At 38.9% G+C, this 14,670-nt stretch overlaps 1 protein-coding gene across 8 annotated transcripts in view; it reads right to left on the bottom strand.

Moving 5' to 3' along the window:
• The window catches only part of LYST (lysosomal trafficking regulator), a 226,267-nt gene that overhangs the window by 26,602 nt on the left and 184,995 nt on the right, over positions 1 to 14,670 (bottom strand). For all 8 annotated transcript variants that reach the window (XM_037986053.2, XM_007989866.3, XM_007989871.3 and 5 more), the window contains 3 exons: positions 12,040 to 12,270; positions 6,706 to 6,895; positions 3,182 to 3,318 (listed from right to left, as the gene is read on the bottom strand). In XM_037986053.2, coding sequence (XP_037841981.2) covers positions 3,182 to 3,318; positions 6,706 to 6,895; positions 12,040 to 12,270 — 558 coding nt within the window. The remainder of the gene's footprint in view (positions 1 to 3,181; positions 3,319 to 6,705; positions 6,896 to 12,039; positions 12,271 to 14,670) is intronic.

Raw genomic sequence — 14,670 nt, forward strand, 5'->3', positions numbered from 1 at the left:
AGCTTTGGATCTGCTAAACTAATAGTCAATTTACTTGGCAAAAACAATTTGACTAAATGCTTGTCTTTGCACTGGTGAAAATATATTAGTGAATTGGAAAGCTTCTTCAAAGTTATCTGTCTATCTTTGTCCTCTCTTCCCAACACATCAATCTAATGTAACAGTACCCAACTCTTAAATAGAAGGAATGCCTAGTAATTAAACGTGGAAAGAATTTGATTGAAAGCTTGTATCTTTAACATTGCATTGAAAACATTCAGTTAATACTGATGATGATTTCATTTATTTTTCTTCACTTTTCATTGGAAAGTCAAGATGTTTGTAAATCCAGATTATTGATGACAGCAATAAATCTGCTCACGAATTTATATCAGTGTATTTTGACAGGTAGAATGTATTGTATATCTAACTCCTACTGTACATATTTCTCTGTTTTTCCCAATTTACAATAATCCCAAAAAGGGTGCAGTAAGGGACATACTGATTCTATAATACGTTTTTGTGTTTTCATTTATTTTGTAGATTCATTTCCAATTTAGTTTTATTACCAGCTTTGCCATGATTTATGGTTATAACTTGTTTGTGTTTGCATATATATATTTCTATCTGCATAAAAAGGCTCTGATTAATGCAGCCTGATACGTTTCAAAACTAAAAAAAAAAAAAATCTTATTAAAGTTCCTAGTAAAGTGTTTTTCACTGTCTCTTTATTCTTACTTCTGTCAGTTTCCTGGTAAGCTATAGAACAAATGGTGGCGATATTTTGGTCAGGGATATTGAGGGTTATGCAAACAAGTCACTGCTCCTCTTGCTTTCACTGCTAAAAATTCCCCTAAGTAGCTTCCTCCATTTCTAAAGAGCTCAGGTAATGGGATACATTTTAGGACAGATGATAAGGCAGCAGGTGTTATGTAGGTAATGGAAATCAGAGGATGGTAAGAGAACTTCCCATGGAAAGAGAGTCAAAAAAGAAGGCTGTCCATACAATTAAGAGTCGGTAACAGTTCAGCAGCAGTACTGCATATTTACACGGTATTCTACAGTTTACAAGTTTCTTTCACAAACACTGGAAACACTTTACAGCAGCTTTCTGAGAAAGCAGTGTGAGTACTATTATCTTGGTTGTAATGAGGAGGAAAGAAACTCGAGTTTGGAGAGGTTAAGTTACTAGTCAAAGGCTGTAGTTAGTATATAACAAAGCTGGGACACTAACAAAGATCACAGGGCTATAGGCCCAATGATCATGATGCCTGAATATTCAGTCCATTTAGGAAAAATCAGGTATAAAAGATGGCACTATGGTTACAGAAAATGACTTAATGACAAAGGTGAGTGAACACTGAGAAGAAGGCAATGCTGATTTGGTTCAAACACTATGCCCTTTACTGATGTTGAGTAGGAGATTATGATAATACTCTCTCAATGAGAAAATGGGTAGAAAACAAATTTGGGGGACACAAATAGTGGTAGTTAGGAAGTCTGTAAGTACTATAAACATCAGCTTCTCTTTTTTTTTTTTTTTTTGAGACGGAGTTTTGCTCTTGTTGCCGAGGCTGGAATGCTATGGCACGATCTCAGCTCATTGCAACCTCTGCCTCCCAGGTTCAAGTGACTGCCCCAGCCTCCCGAGTAGCTGGGATTTACAGGTGCCCACCACCACGCATGGCTAATTTTTGTATTTTTCAGTAGAGATGGGGTTTCACCATATTGGCCAGGCTGGTCTCAAACTCCTGACCTCAGATGATCTGCCCGCCTTGGCCTCCCAAAGCGCTAGGATTACAGGTGTGAGCCACTACGCCCAGCTTAACATCAGCTTCTTGACTGGACAAGTTGCAGGATATTAAAAACTGGCTGCTTGGCTGGGCACAGTGGCTCACGCATGTAATCCCAGCACTTTGGGAGGCTGAGGCGGGAGATTAACCTGAGATCAGGAGTTTGAGACCAACCTGGCTAATGTGGTGAAACCCCGTCCCTACTAAAAATACAAAAATTAGCCAAGCGTGGTGGCACATGCCTGTAGTCCCAGCTACTTGGGAGGCTGAGGCAAGAGAATCGCTTGAATCTGGGAGGCAGAGGTTAAAGTGAGCGCAGATCACACCACTGCACTCCAGCCTGGGTGATGGAGTGAGACTTCATCTCAAAACCAACCAACCAACCAACCAACCAGGCTAGCTGCTATCAGTGTTTTTTTTTTTTTTTTTTTTTTGAGACGGAGTCTCGCTCTTGTTGCCCAGACTGGAATGCTATGGCATGATCTTGGCTCACTGCAACCTCTGCCTCCTGGGTTCAAGTGATTCTCCTGCCCCAGCCTCCCGAGTAGCTGGGATTACAGGAATGCGCCACCACGCATGGCTAATTTTTTTTTTGTATTTTTAGTAGAGAAGGGGTTTCCCCATGTTGGCCAGGCTGGTCTTGAACTCCTGACCTCAGGTGATCTGCCCGCCTCGGCCTCCCAAAGTGCTGGGATTACAGGCGTGAGCCACTGTGCCCGGCCAGTCTGACTTATTTTTATGCATTGTATTTAACTATTATAAAGATTCCACAAAAACATTTACAAAAGCCAGGCACAGTGGCTCACACCTGTAATCCCAGCACTTTGGGAGGCCAAGGCGGGTGAATCATTTGAGCCCAGGAGTTTGAGGCCAGCCTGGACAACATGGAGAAACCCTATCTCCACAGATAAAATAAACATAATCCAGGCTTGGTGGCACGCACCTGTAGTCCTAGCTACTTGGGAAGTTGAGGGAGGAGGATCACTTGAGCCTGGGAGGCAGAGGTTGCAGTCAGCTGAGATTGTGCTATTGCACTCTAGCCTGGGCAACAGAGCAACACTCTGTCTAAAATTAAAAAAAAAAAAAAAAAAATGTTGACCAGGCACAGTGGCTCACAGCTGTAATCCCAACACTTTGGGAGGCCAAGGTGGGCAGGTGATGAGGTCAGGAGATCGAGACCATCCTGGCTAATAAAGTGAAACCCCGACTCTACTAAAAATATACAAAAAATCAGCTGGGCATGGTGGCGGGTGCCTGTAGGCTCAGCTACCCGGGAGGCTGAGGCAGGAGAATGGCGTGAACCCAGGAGGCGGAGTTTGCAGTGAGCCGAGATGCACCACTGCACTCCAGCCTGGGCGACAGAGCAAGACTCCGTCTCCAAAAATAAAAATAAAAATAAAAATGTTTACCTGGTACTGTTGTGAACTTTGAATGAAGTTTACTGGAGGCTCACTTTGTTTACTCTTCAACCTTAAAATATTATCAGCATATCCCCAGCTCAGGATGGCTGACCACTGAATGTCCGTACTGTTCATGCTTCTCACACCTCAAGGAGAAGGAGAAAGAAAAGCATCAGATTGTTACTGCTCCCTTGTTACATGAAAGCCCCAAACTGGCAGATTAAAGGGTGAAGTTTACATAGCAGAACATATCATTTGGTGCAAAACCATCTTTATATCTCTAAAATGGAACAATTTTTTAGTTTTATTCCTTTAATGCTAACAGGATTCTGAGGGTGGGATTACATTTTTTCACTTGTGTTGTTTTGTCTGGGATTTATTTGATTCAGAACTAAAATTTCTGTTAAGAAATTATTATAAAAGACAATGATAGTCAAGCTTACTCTATTCATGTTCTGAGACACCTTTTCTTTTAAAAATAAATATGAACTAGATACTATTTAACTTTCTAGATACCCAGGATAGACAACTGCTAGTAGCAGGAAGACACTACTGCTAGAGTGGAAGCAACACCTACCCTGAGAAGGGATCATTTAATCCTGTCAACTGCAGGACTGTGTATGGCAGACCTTCATTCAAGGAGGCTCTGTTCTTCTCTCTCTCTCTCTCTTTTTTTTGACACAGAGTCTCACTCTGTCACCCAGGCTGGAGTGCAGTGGTGCAATCTCGGCTCACTGCAACCTCTGCCTCCTGGGTTCAAGTGATTCTTGTACCTCAGCCTCCCCAGCAGCTGGAACTACAGGCGCTCGCCACCACGCCCAGCTAAATTTTTTTGTATTTTTAGTAGAGACAGGGTTTCACCATGTTGGCCAGGCTGGTCTCAAACTCCTGACCTCAAGTGATCTGCCTGCCTTGGCCTCCCAAAACGCTGGGATTACAGGCTTCAGCCACTGCACCCAGCCCTCTCTCTCTTTTACAACACAGTATTATGTTCTCTTGGCATAAAAATTTGGAAATTTTGATATCATTTCCCAGTACCATTAACTATCTATGCTTTGTTGGTATGCTGGATATAGCTAAATGCAGCATAGATGCTGTAAATGGTACTGCCCTTGAAACTTGCAATGTTTTAAGTTCCTAAAGGAAACAGAATATGCTTTCTTTATTCCAGTAGAATACCCAGTATGTAGATGAGTATAACAAATAAATATTTCTTGAATGAATCAATAGCATATTGAAAATAGGCAATTCACAGCTTTTTGTTTTGTTGAGTAAAATAAGAAATGTTGACAACATTTTGCAACAAAGGAATTGGAATCTACTCACTAAACAGAAACTGCTCTAAATATAAGCTGCTAGGGAAAGGAACCACATGAGTCTTGAGTCCTCTCAAAACCTACCATAATGCCTGGCATGCAGCAAGTGCTCCATAAACCAAGGTTTCTCATTCCAGTAACCACAAGAGGCATCATCTTTTTTTTTTTTTTCTTTCAAAAAAGAAACTTCTCCTTTACCTACTAAGACAGTGTATCTTAAATAGGATCTACTAAAATTGAATCTAAAATTGATTTTCAGCGCGTATAAGCTCGGACTCAAGCGCCAGAGATACTGATGCAGTGTGTCTCTTGTGTTAACAAGTGACCTAACTTTCATCTGTAAGCTCCACTGTTCAGTCAGTGCCTCTCTAGAATGTCTATGTGGACTGTTCCTTGCTCGGTCTAGTGTTGGGTGTATCTAGTAAACACTGACCCCTTCCAGATCCTAGGGTGTTTACAGACCAATAAACATTTATTAAGCACTTAGAATGAACCAGGCACTGTGCTCATCATCCTCACACATCATTGTATTGAATCCTTACAGAAAAGTACCCTGTGAGGTAAATTATTTTGTTATTCCTGCTTTATAGATCAAAAGCCAGAATTTGCAAAGCACAAAGTTAACTTCCCCAAGGCCACATAGCTAGTAAGCAGCTGGGCAAGGATGTAAAACTCAGGAACTGTGACTGTCGGGGCCACGGGGGAAACTGTTCTATTACACTACTGCTCTGGACATACCCAGGTTCTGACAAATTCCAAATACATTGTGCGAGGAAATTAAGTGTAATTTGAATGAACGTAGCTATTAGGGGCACACTAAGGGTTCATGACTGTAGTGGCACAAAGAAGATAGGCTTAGAATATGTCTGACATGTTTAAGTCCCATAATGCTAAGTGATAATACCCGGTCTTTCTCTTTTGCTCAACAGAGAGAAATTTTACTGTACTCTAATTTTTTAAAGGTAAATAATTCACCCATGTTGGTACTTTGGTATTATTAGTAAATTACTTATAAATTACCTCATAATTGTAACATACTAGTAAGAATAAACCATTGATATCACAATAATTATGATTAAACAGATCTACCTTATCCTATTAACTCACCAAACGTAGATAAAATGGTATGTATCCTCTCTTATTTCTAACAACTATAAACACAATCATTCATTTCATGACAGAGATAAGAGTGAGCCTAAAAGAACTACGGCCCAGCTAGCATACCTAATTTCAATACAATAATGTATGAGGATGATGTTTTCTCTGGGTGCTGGCCCCTTTGTATTGCAGTTCGGGTGGAAGGCTATATACGGCTCCCAAGGAGCACAGTGCACAGCAGATAATGGTAATTGTCAGCAGTGCTGGCTGCTAATGGCATCTAGTCCACACACTGGCTTTTAGGCAAGTCTGCAAATAACCTGATAGAAACAAATGAGTGCCCTAGGTCATTCAGTTTGGTGCCCCACATCCATGCCTAGCAAGTAGGAAGAGTTCTTTTGTTTCTAGTGAAATGGTTAATTTGGAATGGCTGAGGGACTGCTCAAATGCAAAATATCCCTAGTTTTCCAGTGTCTAGTTGACATTTAGAAACATGAAGAGGCCTCTACTGTACAGCACTTTCCCACATGTTGCTTTTAGTGAGTCAGTATGTGGGGAGTCAGAAAAGGATTGGTTTTCAGGAATACGTGTTTTAAACATATATAACAAACCTGAACGTTGTGCACATGTACCCTAGAACTTAAAGTATAATAAAAAATAAAAAAAATTTAAAAAATAAAAATAAAAACAATAAACTACTGATATACACATGAAAAAAAAACCTATTTTCAAGGTTATCTTGACATCCTTGTGTTTGTTGCTTAAACCCATGACTATATCTTCTGAGGTGGTAGATTTGTCGGTCAAATATGTCTGTCTATTCTGGGGCTCCACAGCCTCAAAGTGTACATTTCTGTCAAATTGATAACACCTTCATTTTGTGAACATAACCATTTATTCTTGTTCCCTTCAAGTTCCTCCTCTCATTTCAAATGGCACTGCATTTAACTCTCAGTTTTTTCACGTAGTATGTTTTCATTCCCACTTTGTACTAAATAACCACAAATTTGAGCTGAGTTTTTTCCACCAAGGACTCAAAGTAGCAGCACAGATGAGCTAGAAATACTCAAATCTCATGAAAGATATATCCAGAATGATCTTCATTACATTTTATTTTACCTTGTTCCTTGCTATATGTCATCAGAAGACAGAAATTTCGTGACAAACCACAGATTGCTCTGGTGGGCAGAGCCTGGAGAGAGCCAAATCTTTCTCCGTGGGGCTGGCTGAAGCAGACCACAGGTACTGGAGCACTGGGGGAACCCACGTATTCCCCCCATTTCAAGCCTTTTATCCATGACAAAGGACTCTAAAACCAAGACAAATAAAAAGTATGGCTTTTTAAAAGGTAGTAAGTATAGCATTATTTCTAATTTAAGCGCTAAACAAAGTAAGAGAAAGTAATATGGATTGTAAGGTCTGTAAGGGCAAGAATTATTTTACTCATATTTTTTACTTCCCATACTTAGCATATAGAAATATGTGTTCCTTATTTGAGTTTTACTCTGTGGTTATGGCCTAATTTGCATGAAAATATGTGGTTAATAATTCAAAATTCCTTGAAATTTGAGCAGAGAAAAAAACTTAGTATATTTCTTATTTCTAGTTGAAATACCTAAACTAAAGTTGATACTTACTGGAAGACTGTAATTTGGTAGTATGACAAGCCATATGTACATATGGCAATAGACATCAAGACCACATGTAGCACAGGAAACCTCACTCAGCTATGAGTTCCTTGAAGAGAGGGGACACCTCTGATTCATCTTTGTGCCTGGACATAGCAGGTTCTCAACTCAAATAGATATGTGATGAGTGAAAGGGGAAGTGTTTATCTATGGAACATATTGAGAGGATTAGAGAATCTCTAGCCAGTACTAGAGAATAAAAGAGATGAGAAAGAATTGTCAGTGAAAAATAAAAGGTAGAGCTTGAGGAACAAGAGGATTTGGGGAAAGAAAGGTGAGTGAAGACTCTAGAGAGATACCCATGTGGCTGCCCATGAACAGTAATGAAAAGGTTTCCTTGACTTCAAGCAAAAACAATTATTAAAAAGTTTCAAAATCAAGAAGAAAAGACATGATGCCCTTTTAAAGAGTTTCCCCCAATAGTTCTATTCTTTTTGTTCTTGTTATGACTGTTTTATCCTCTACTGAACTTTTTTTTTAATGGATTCCCTCCTTTTAGACATTTAAGAGTTTAACCCATTATTTTACTTTCAACTCTTCAGAGGAAATGCTACATAAAATAAAAATAATATATTAAGCAATTTTCAGTCATTTCTGTAAAAAACCTAAGATTTTTTAGTGAAACTTGCTTATGTCATTTTCCAAATAAATGAAAAAAAAGGCATCACTGACCTATATACTATCTTTTAAAAAAAATCATTCCTGTTTAGGAGCTCTAATAATTCTGTCAGACTATTTAGGGGACATGTTAATATACAGTTTTAAATGATATCATAGTGGTCTAAAAAATGAATATCTCTGGAAAAGCTTAAGAGTTTCAGGAATGCTCATGTGGGAACAGAGAGGTTAGGATCAGGCATTTTAAAAACAAGCTTCTAAAATTTTGTCTATCAGTGTTTTTTTGTGGCTCCCCTGTGGGATACAAATCTATCAATATTAAAGTCGAGAAAAATTTGTGTGTTAAATTTTATAGTTATCATTTATCATTCACAGTTCCCTGCCAGGAAATTACTTTTATATGAGTTGCAGAGTTTAAACTTCTAGTTTTTCAATGACACAGAAAGATACAATGGCAACTATTTTATATCATAGTATATTTATTATCATTATTATCAGTATTATTTTTTAAGTTGTGGGATACATGTGCAGAATGTGCAGGTTTGTTACATAGGTATACATGTGCCATGGTGGTTTGCTGCACCTATCAACCTGTCATCTAGGTTTTAAGCCCTGCATATATTAGCTATTTGTCCTGATGCTCTCCCTCCCCTCCCCACCAACCCTCCTATATGGCCCCAGTGTGTGTTTTTCCCCTCCCTGTGTCCATGTGTTCTCATTGTTCAACTCCCACTTATGAGTGAGAACAGGCGGTGTCTGGTTTTCTGTTCTTGTGTTAGTTTGCTGAGGATGATGGCTCCCAGCTTCATCCATGTCCCTGCAAATTACATGATCTCATTCTTTTTTATGGCTGCATAGTATTTCATAGTATACATTTTCTTTATCTAGTCTATCATTGATGGGTATTTGTGTTGGTTCCATGTCTTTGCTATAGTAAATAGTGCTACAATAAACCATACATGTGCATGTGTCTTTAAAGTAGAATGATTTATTCCTTTGAGTACCTTCCTTTGAGTCCCAGTAATGGGACTGCTGGGTCAAATAGTACTTCTGGTTCTAGATCCTTGAAGAATCGCCACACTGCCTTCCACAAGGGTTGAACTAATTTACATTCCCACCAATGGTGTAAAAGCATTCCTATTTCTCCACAGCCTCACCAGCATCTACTGTTTCTTGACTTTTTAATAATCGTCATTCTGACTGGTGTGAGATGGTATCTCATTGTGGTTTTGATTTGCATTTCTCTAATGGTCAGTGATCTTGACCTTCTTTTTCAACAGTAACCAAAACAGTATGATACTGGTACCAACGCAGACATATAGACCAATGGAATAGAACAGAGACTTCAGAAATAACACCACACATCTACAACCATCTGATCTTCAACAAACCTGATAAAGAACAAGCAATGGGGAAAGGATTCCCTATTTAATAAGTGGTGCTGGGAAAACTGGCTAGCCATATGCAGAAAACTGAAACTGGACCTCTTTCTTACACCTTATGCAAAAATTAACTCAAGATTAATTAAAGACAAATGTAAAACCCCAAACCATAAAAACCTTAGAAGAAAATCTAGGCAATACCATTCAGGACATGGGCAAAGATTTCATGAAGAAAAGGTCAAAAGCAATTGCAACAAGAGCTAAAACTGACAACTGGGATCTAATTAAACTAAACAGCTTCTGCACGTCAAAATAAACTACTATCAGAGTGAACACGCAACCTACAGAATGGGAGAAAATATTTGCAATCTACCCATCTGACAAAGGTCTAATACCCAGAGTCTACGAGGAACTTGCACAAATTTACAAGAAAAAAACAAACGACCTCATGAAAAAGTAGAAAAAGGATATGAACAGCCACTTCTCATAGAATATTTAAAGAGGAGTGCTTTGTTGAAATGCTTTTTATACAGCTCTGATTGTTTTGAACTTCAATGGTGAACTGAAGTTCACACAGGCATATCTGGGTCATCCAGATGACCCCCGTATAAATGAGTACTGTTGCTTGGTTTCAAGGCTTGTGTTTGCATTTTGTGTAGATGTCAAGTGAAAGCCCAAGGAGTCAAGAAGCAGTATGGTGTGGAAGGTTTCACCGTGGTTGAAATAAAGAAAAGCAGTGGCACAAATGTCATTACACATCACACAGAAGTGCAGCAAACCAAACCTTAAAGAACTTGCATCAGAGAAGACATTAATTTAAAAAATAGTGAGTGTCTATTATATGCCCAGCACCTTCCTAGGAACTGGGGACACAGTGATGAACAAGAACAGACAAAGTCCTTGTGTTTATGGAGTTACATTCTATTTGGGATGGGAGTATAGACAAATAAATAAACTAATACATATACAATATGTCAGGTGATGGAAGTGCTATACACAAAAACAAAGAAGGGGATGGGGTCTGAGGATGACGGAACACCTGTTTGAGACATAATTAGACTTAGATATAATCAGAGCTTATGGAAAGCATTTAAATGGGGGTCAGGGAAGACTCCGAGGAAGAGATGTCTGAGCAGAGACTTGAATGAGATGAGGGAGCAAACTGGGGATATACCTGGGGAGTGGTTATTCCAGGTGAAGGAAACAGTCATCACAAAGGTCCTGAGGTGGGAATGAAGTAGGTTGGTACCATGTTCCCACTGCAAGCAGCCATACTGCTCAGATCCAACTTTAACAGCTAATGAGCAGTAAGTATAGTAGTAAATTAAATGGCATTTATTAATTTTCAGGGATATATTGTAAAATTATGTTGACATGTTAAAGTGACAGATTGGGCTGGGTGTGGTGGCTCACATCTATAATCCTAGCACTTTGGGAGGCCGAGGCAGGCGGACCACGAGGCCAGGAGTTCGAGACCAGCCTGGCCGATATGGTGAAACTCCATCTCTACTAAAAATACAAAAATTAGCTGGGTGTGGTGGCGGGCACCTGTAATCCCAGATACTCAGGAGGCTGAGGCAGGAGAACTGTTTGAACCTGGGAGGCGGAGGTTGCAGTGAGCTGAGATTGTGCCACTGCACTCCAGCCTGGGTGACAGAGCAAGACTCGTCTCAATCAATCGATCAATCAAGTGACAGATCGTAGTTAAAAATAGTGATGCTGGTAATTACAGTGACTAAAGTGATTTGTGAAGCTTCAAAAACAGAAAACAAAAAATGTAGTTTTCTATTATGAAACTCAACACTCACAATTTAGTTTTAGCAAAACAACACTGTCTACCATATTAATGCTTTAACATTGAATTTCACTGGTGGAATAAGTTTTGTTTGTATTTAATGTGAACATTTGACATATGTGAGCTATAAGCACAAATAATTTATATCCAGTGTTCTGTCTTACATAAAGTAATATTATTATAAGGAATAATAGTCAAACAAGGTGTAGGTGTGTAAAAACCTTTTCCCCTTAAAATAGGTCACAGATTACTGCACTTTGAGATACACTGAGTTATTTCATCTTTAAGGTTCTTTACAACTTTTTTCCCTTACCTTTTCATTTTCTGTGATTTCCTTCTGCAAACCCTTATAGTGTTTACAATTCACATTCTACTATCTTATGCTGTTTTTATATGAAGAATTTAGTTGAAGATTAAAATCCACTTTAGCTTTAAGGCTTGCTTGCTTGATTTTTCTATTTTGAAGTAAAAATTATACCTACTTCCTATTTTTGGACGCAGTACTATTTATCATTACAACCTGGGGAGGCCAAAGAAATATGTAAAGTTCCCCCTTAAGTATAAACCAAAACATCCGCATCACTAGTCAATCCTTTTGATTGTGGATGGTAAGTGTACACTGGCATACCAATGCTCAAACTATTCGCTAGCCCTTCTTTTCTTGTTTGCAAAATCCTATTACGTCACTGCCCTGGGAGGCTTTCCCTGGGAATAACCATTCTCTCTGCTTTCTGAGGGAGGTTACTGTCTGAAACAAACAATTCTTCTTTCCTCTGAGCTCCCCAAAGCACTGTCTCATATCGCTAACACAGCATTTACCTCGCACAGGATTCTGCTTTCGCTGCTGCACCTGTCTTGCACTGACTGGCACACAGCTTTAGGACAGGACCATGCTATTCCTTACTGTATCCCTGGCACCTGGGAGAGTGCCTGGCATCATCTGCATTCAATTGAAATCCAAATGACATACCGGATAGGTGATTTCTTTGACTTGTTCTCGGGTCTCCCTGAAAGCAAACTGCACTAGCAACCCCACAGCAGCTGGAAGCTCTCCTTCAATATTGAGCTTGGCTCCAGGTCTGCTCACATGGGCTGTGTGGAACAGCTGACGGGGAGTCTGCCCATAGGTTTTTATCATGGTTTCTAGCGCTCTTCTCTGAACCGGATCTTCAACTGCAGAGACATCCATTCCAAAATATGTCTGCAGAGTGAAAGAATAAAGGAACAAGACATATGTAGTAAAAAGAAAGACTTGGCAATAATATAACACCAAAGGGAAAAACAACACTTTGTTTTATATTCTAGGTTATGGAAAAAATGCTTTTGTTCAGGTTAACAATCACGCATGGTCTCACTGAGATCAGAAGTATCAATGCTTCTGAATAGATGAACAAAAACAATGTATCTTGACTGGTTATAATTAGGTATGTTTATAAAATCAGTTTTTAATTTAAGACCTGAGAATATCATATAAGACTTGATATTAAATTACTGAAGAAGTTGCTTGTCCAAAGCAATATATAGGAAGAGGCAAAAATGAAGTTAAAATACAATGCTGGTAGATAAAGAGAGCATTATTTAGGTTCTAATAAATATTGTAGATAAAACCAAAAGAGCAGCAACGAAAATTCAAAGCTCTTAAATGTAAAGGGTATTATTGTACTAATAAAATTTTTGCACTAAGAAGGATATTTTTTCTTATTTATTTATTTGTTTGAGATGGAGTCTCGCTCTGTCGCCCAGGCTGGAGTGCAATGGCACGATCTTGGCTCACTGCAACCTCCGCCTCCCGGGTTGAAGCGGTTCTTCTGCCTCAGTCTCCCGAGTAGCTGGGACTACAGGCGTGTGCCACCACGCCCAGCTAATTTTTTTGTAGTTTCAGTAAAGATGGGGTTTCATCATGTTAGCCAGGCTGGTCTCGAACTCCTGACCTTAGGCAATCCACCCACCTTGGCCTCCCAAAGTGCTGGGATTACAGGCACGAGCCACCGCGCCTGGCCAAGAAGAATATTATTTCTTAGTGTCATTATCCTGTAGAGTCAGATGGAGAGCAATGTGCATTTACTTCTTTATTTCTAAAGCTGGTGATCAGTAATTGAGTATAGATCAGCTATATTTCGTACATATCCACTTGGATGGCTTAGCTTTTAGTATAATATTTAATCAGTCGTAGTGGCTTTCATTACATATCTAGACATAACATTTCTATAAATGCCAAAATAAAATTCCAAAGACTACTTGGGGTCTTATTTCCATGTGAAGCTTCCCGTGCCACATAAAACTTTCATTAAATAAATTTATATGATTTGCTCTTATTAATCTGGTTTCTTGTTTTTCTTTGTTTTTGTTATCTTGCAGACTCCAGTTAACCTGAGGAAAAGAAGGTGTTTTTCCTCCCTTATATATTAATATTATATGTGAAGTTGTTATTCACCAAACTACATTATTCTCCTTTTTTAGAATGAACTTTTCCATAGCATTGATCTTCTATTAGAATAATCAGGAAACCTATCTTATTCTCTTTCCTAGATTATAAGTTTCTTAAGAAATTTAATTTTACATGACTTCGGATGTACTCAAAATAATTATGGAACAAAATAAACTAATGAGCTTTTTATTTTAAAGCTACTTTTGGGGAATGAACTACTGGCCTAAAAACGCTCAGATACGGAGTGGTCTACTGTAGGTTCTGTGTATGCATTTTACCTATATTTGTTATAAACTCTTGTAGATTTGTTACAATCAACACAGAAAATTACAGTTAGTGGGGAGGTCCTTTAGATATTTCCTTTTGAAAGGAAGTATCTTTCTTTTCAGAATCTGCTTTTTCACCTCCCACTCCTCAAGGGATTTCCTTTCAGCGGCCGCATTTGGAGTCTCCACTACATTCAGGCAGGCCCATCTACCTTGGAAAGGAAAGTTGGCTTTCCTCCTAACCCCCTTCACCCTCTTTGAGTCTTATTTACTTTTGCATCCCCAGAGACTAGCAAAATAAATGTTTCCTGAAGAGGTAAGATTATTTTTTCTAAAGTTAGTCTACCCAACAACCTCAAAAAGTATACTTGAAAACGTAGGCCGGGCATGGTGGCTCACGCCTGTAATCTCAGCACTTTGGGAGGCCGAGGTGGTGAATCACGAGGTCAGCCTGGCCAAGATGGTGAAACCCTGTCTCACTAAAAATACAAAAATTAGCCAGGCGTGGTGGTGGGCGCCTGTAATCCCAACCACTTGGGAGGCTGAGGCAGGAGAATTGCTTGAACCTGAGAGGCAGAGGTTGCAGTGAGCTGAGATCACACTACCGCACTCTAGCCTGGGTGACAGAGCAAGACTCCATCTCAAAAATAAATAAATAAATAAATAAATAAATAAATAAATAAAATGTAACAATTCTACTTCTAGGAATTTATCTTAAGGAAGTAAAGATGTACCTAAAAATAACCATAGAAATATTAATTTTAATAGCAAACAAATCCTAACTAAATATCCAACAATAGAAGACTGCTAAATAAATTATTCTATAGCTATACTTGAGAATGTATGTTGAGTATCCCTTATACAAACATTTGGAACCAGAATTGTTTTGGATTTCAGGGTTTTTTTT

Source organism: Chlorocebus sabaeus, chromosome 25, assembly GCF_047675955.1.
Source record: "Chlorocebus sabaeus isolate Y175 chromosome 25, mChlSab1.0.hap1, whole genome shotgun sequence".
Classification (NCBI taxonomy): Eukaryota; Metazoa; Chordata; class Mammalia; order Primates; family Cercopithecidae; genus Chlorocebus; species Chlorocebus sabaeus.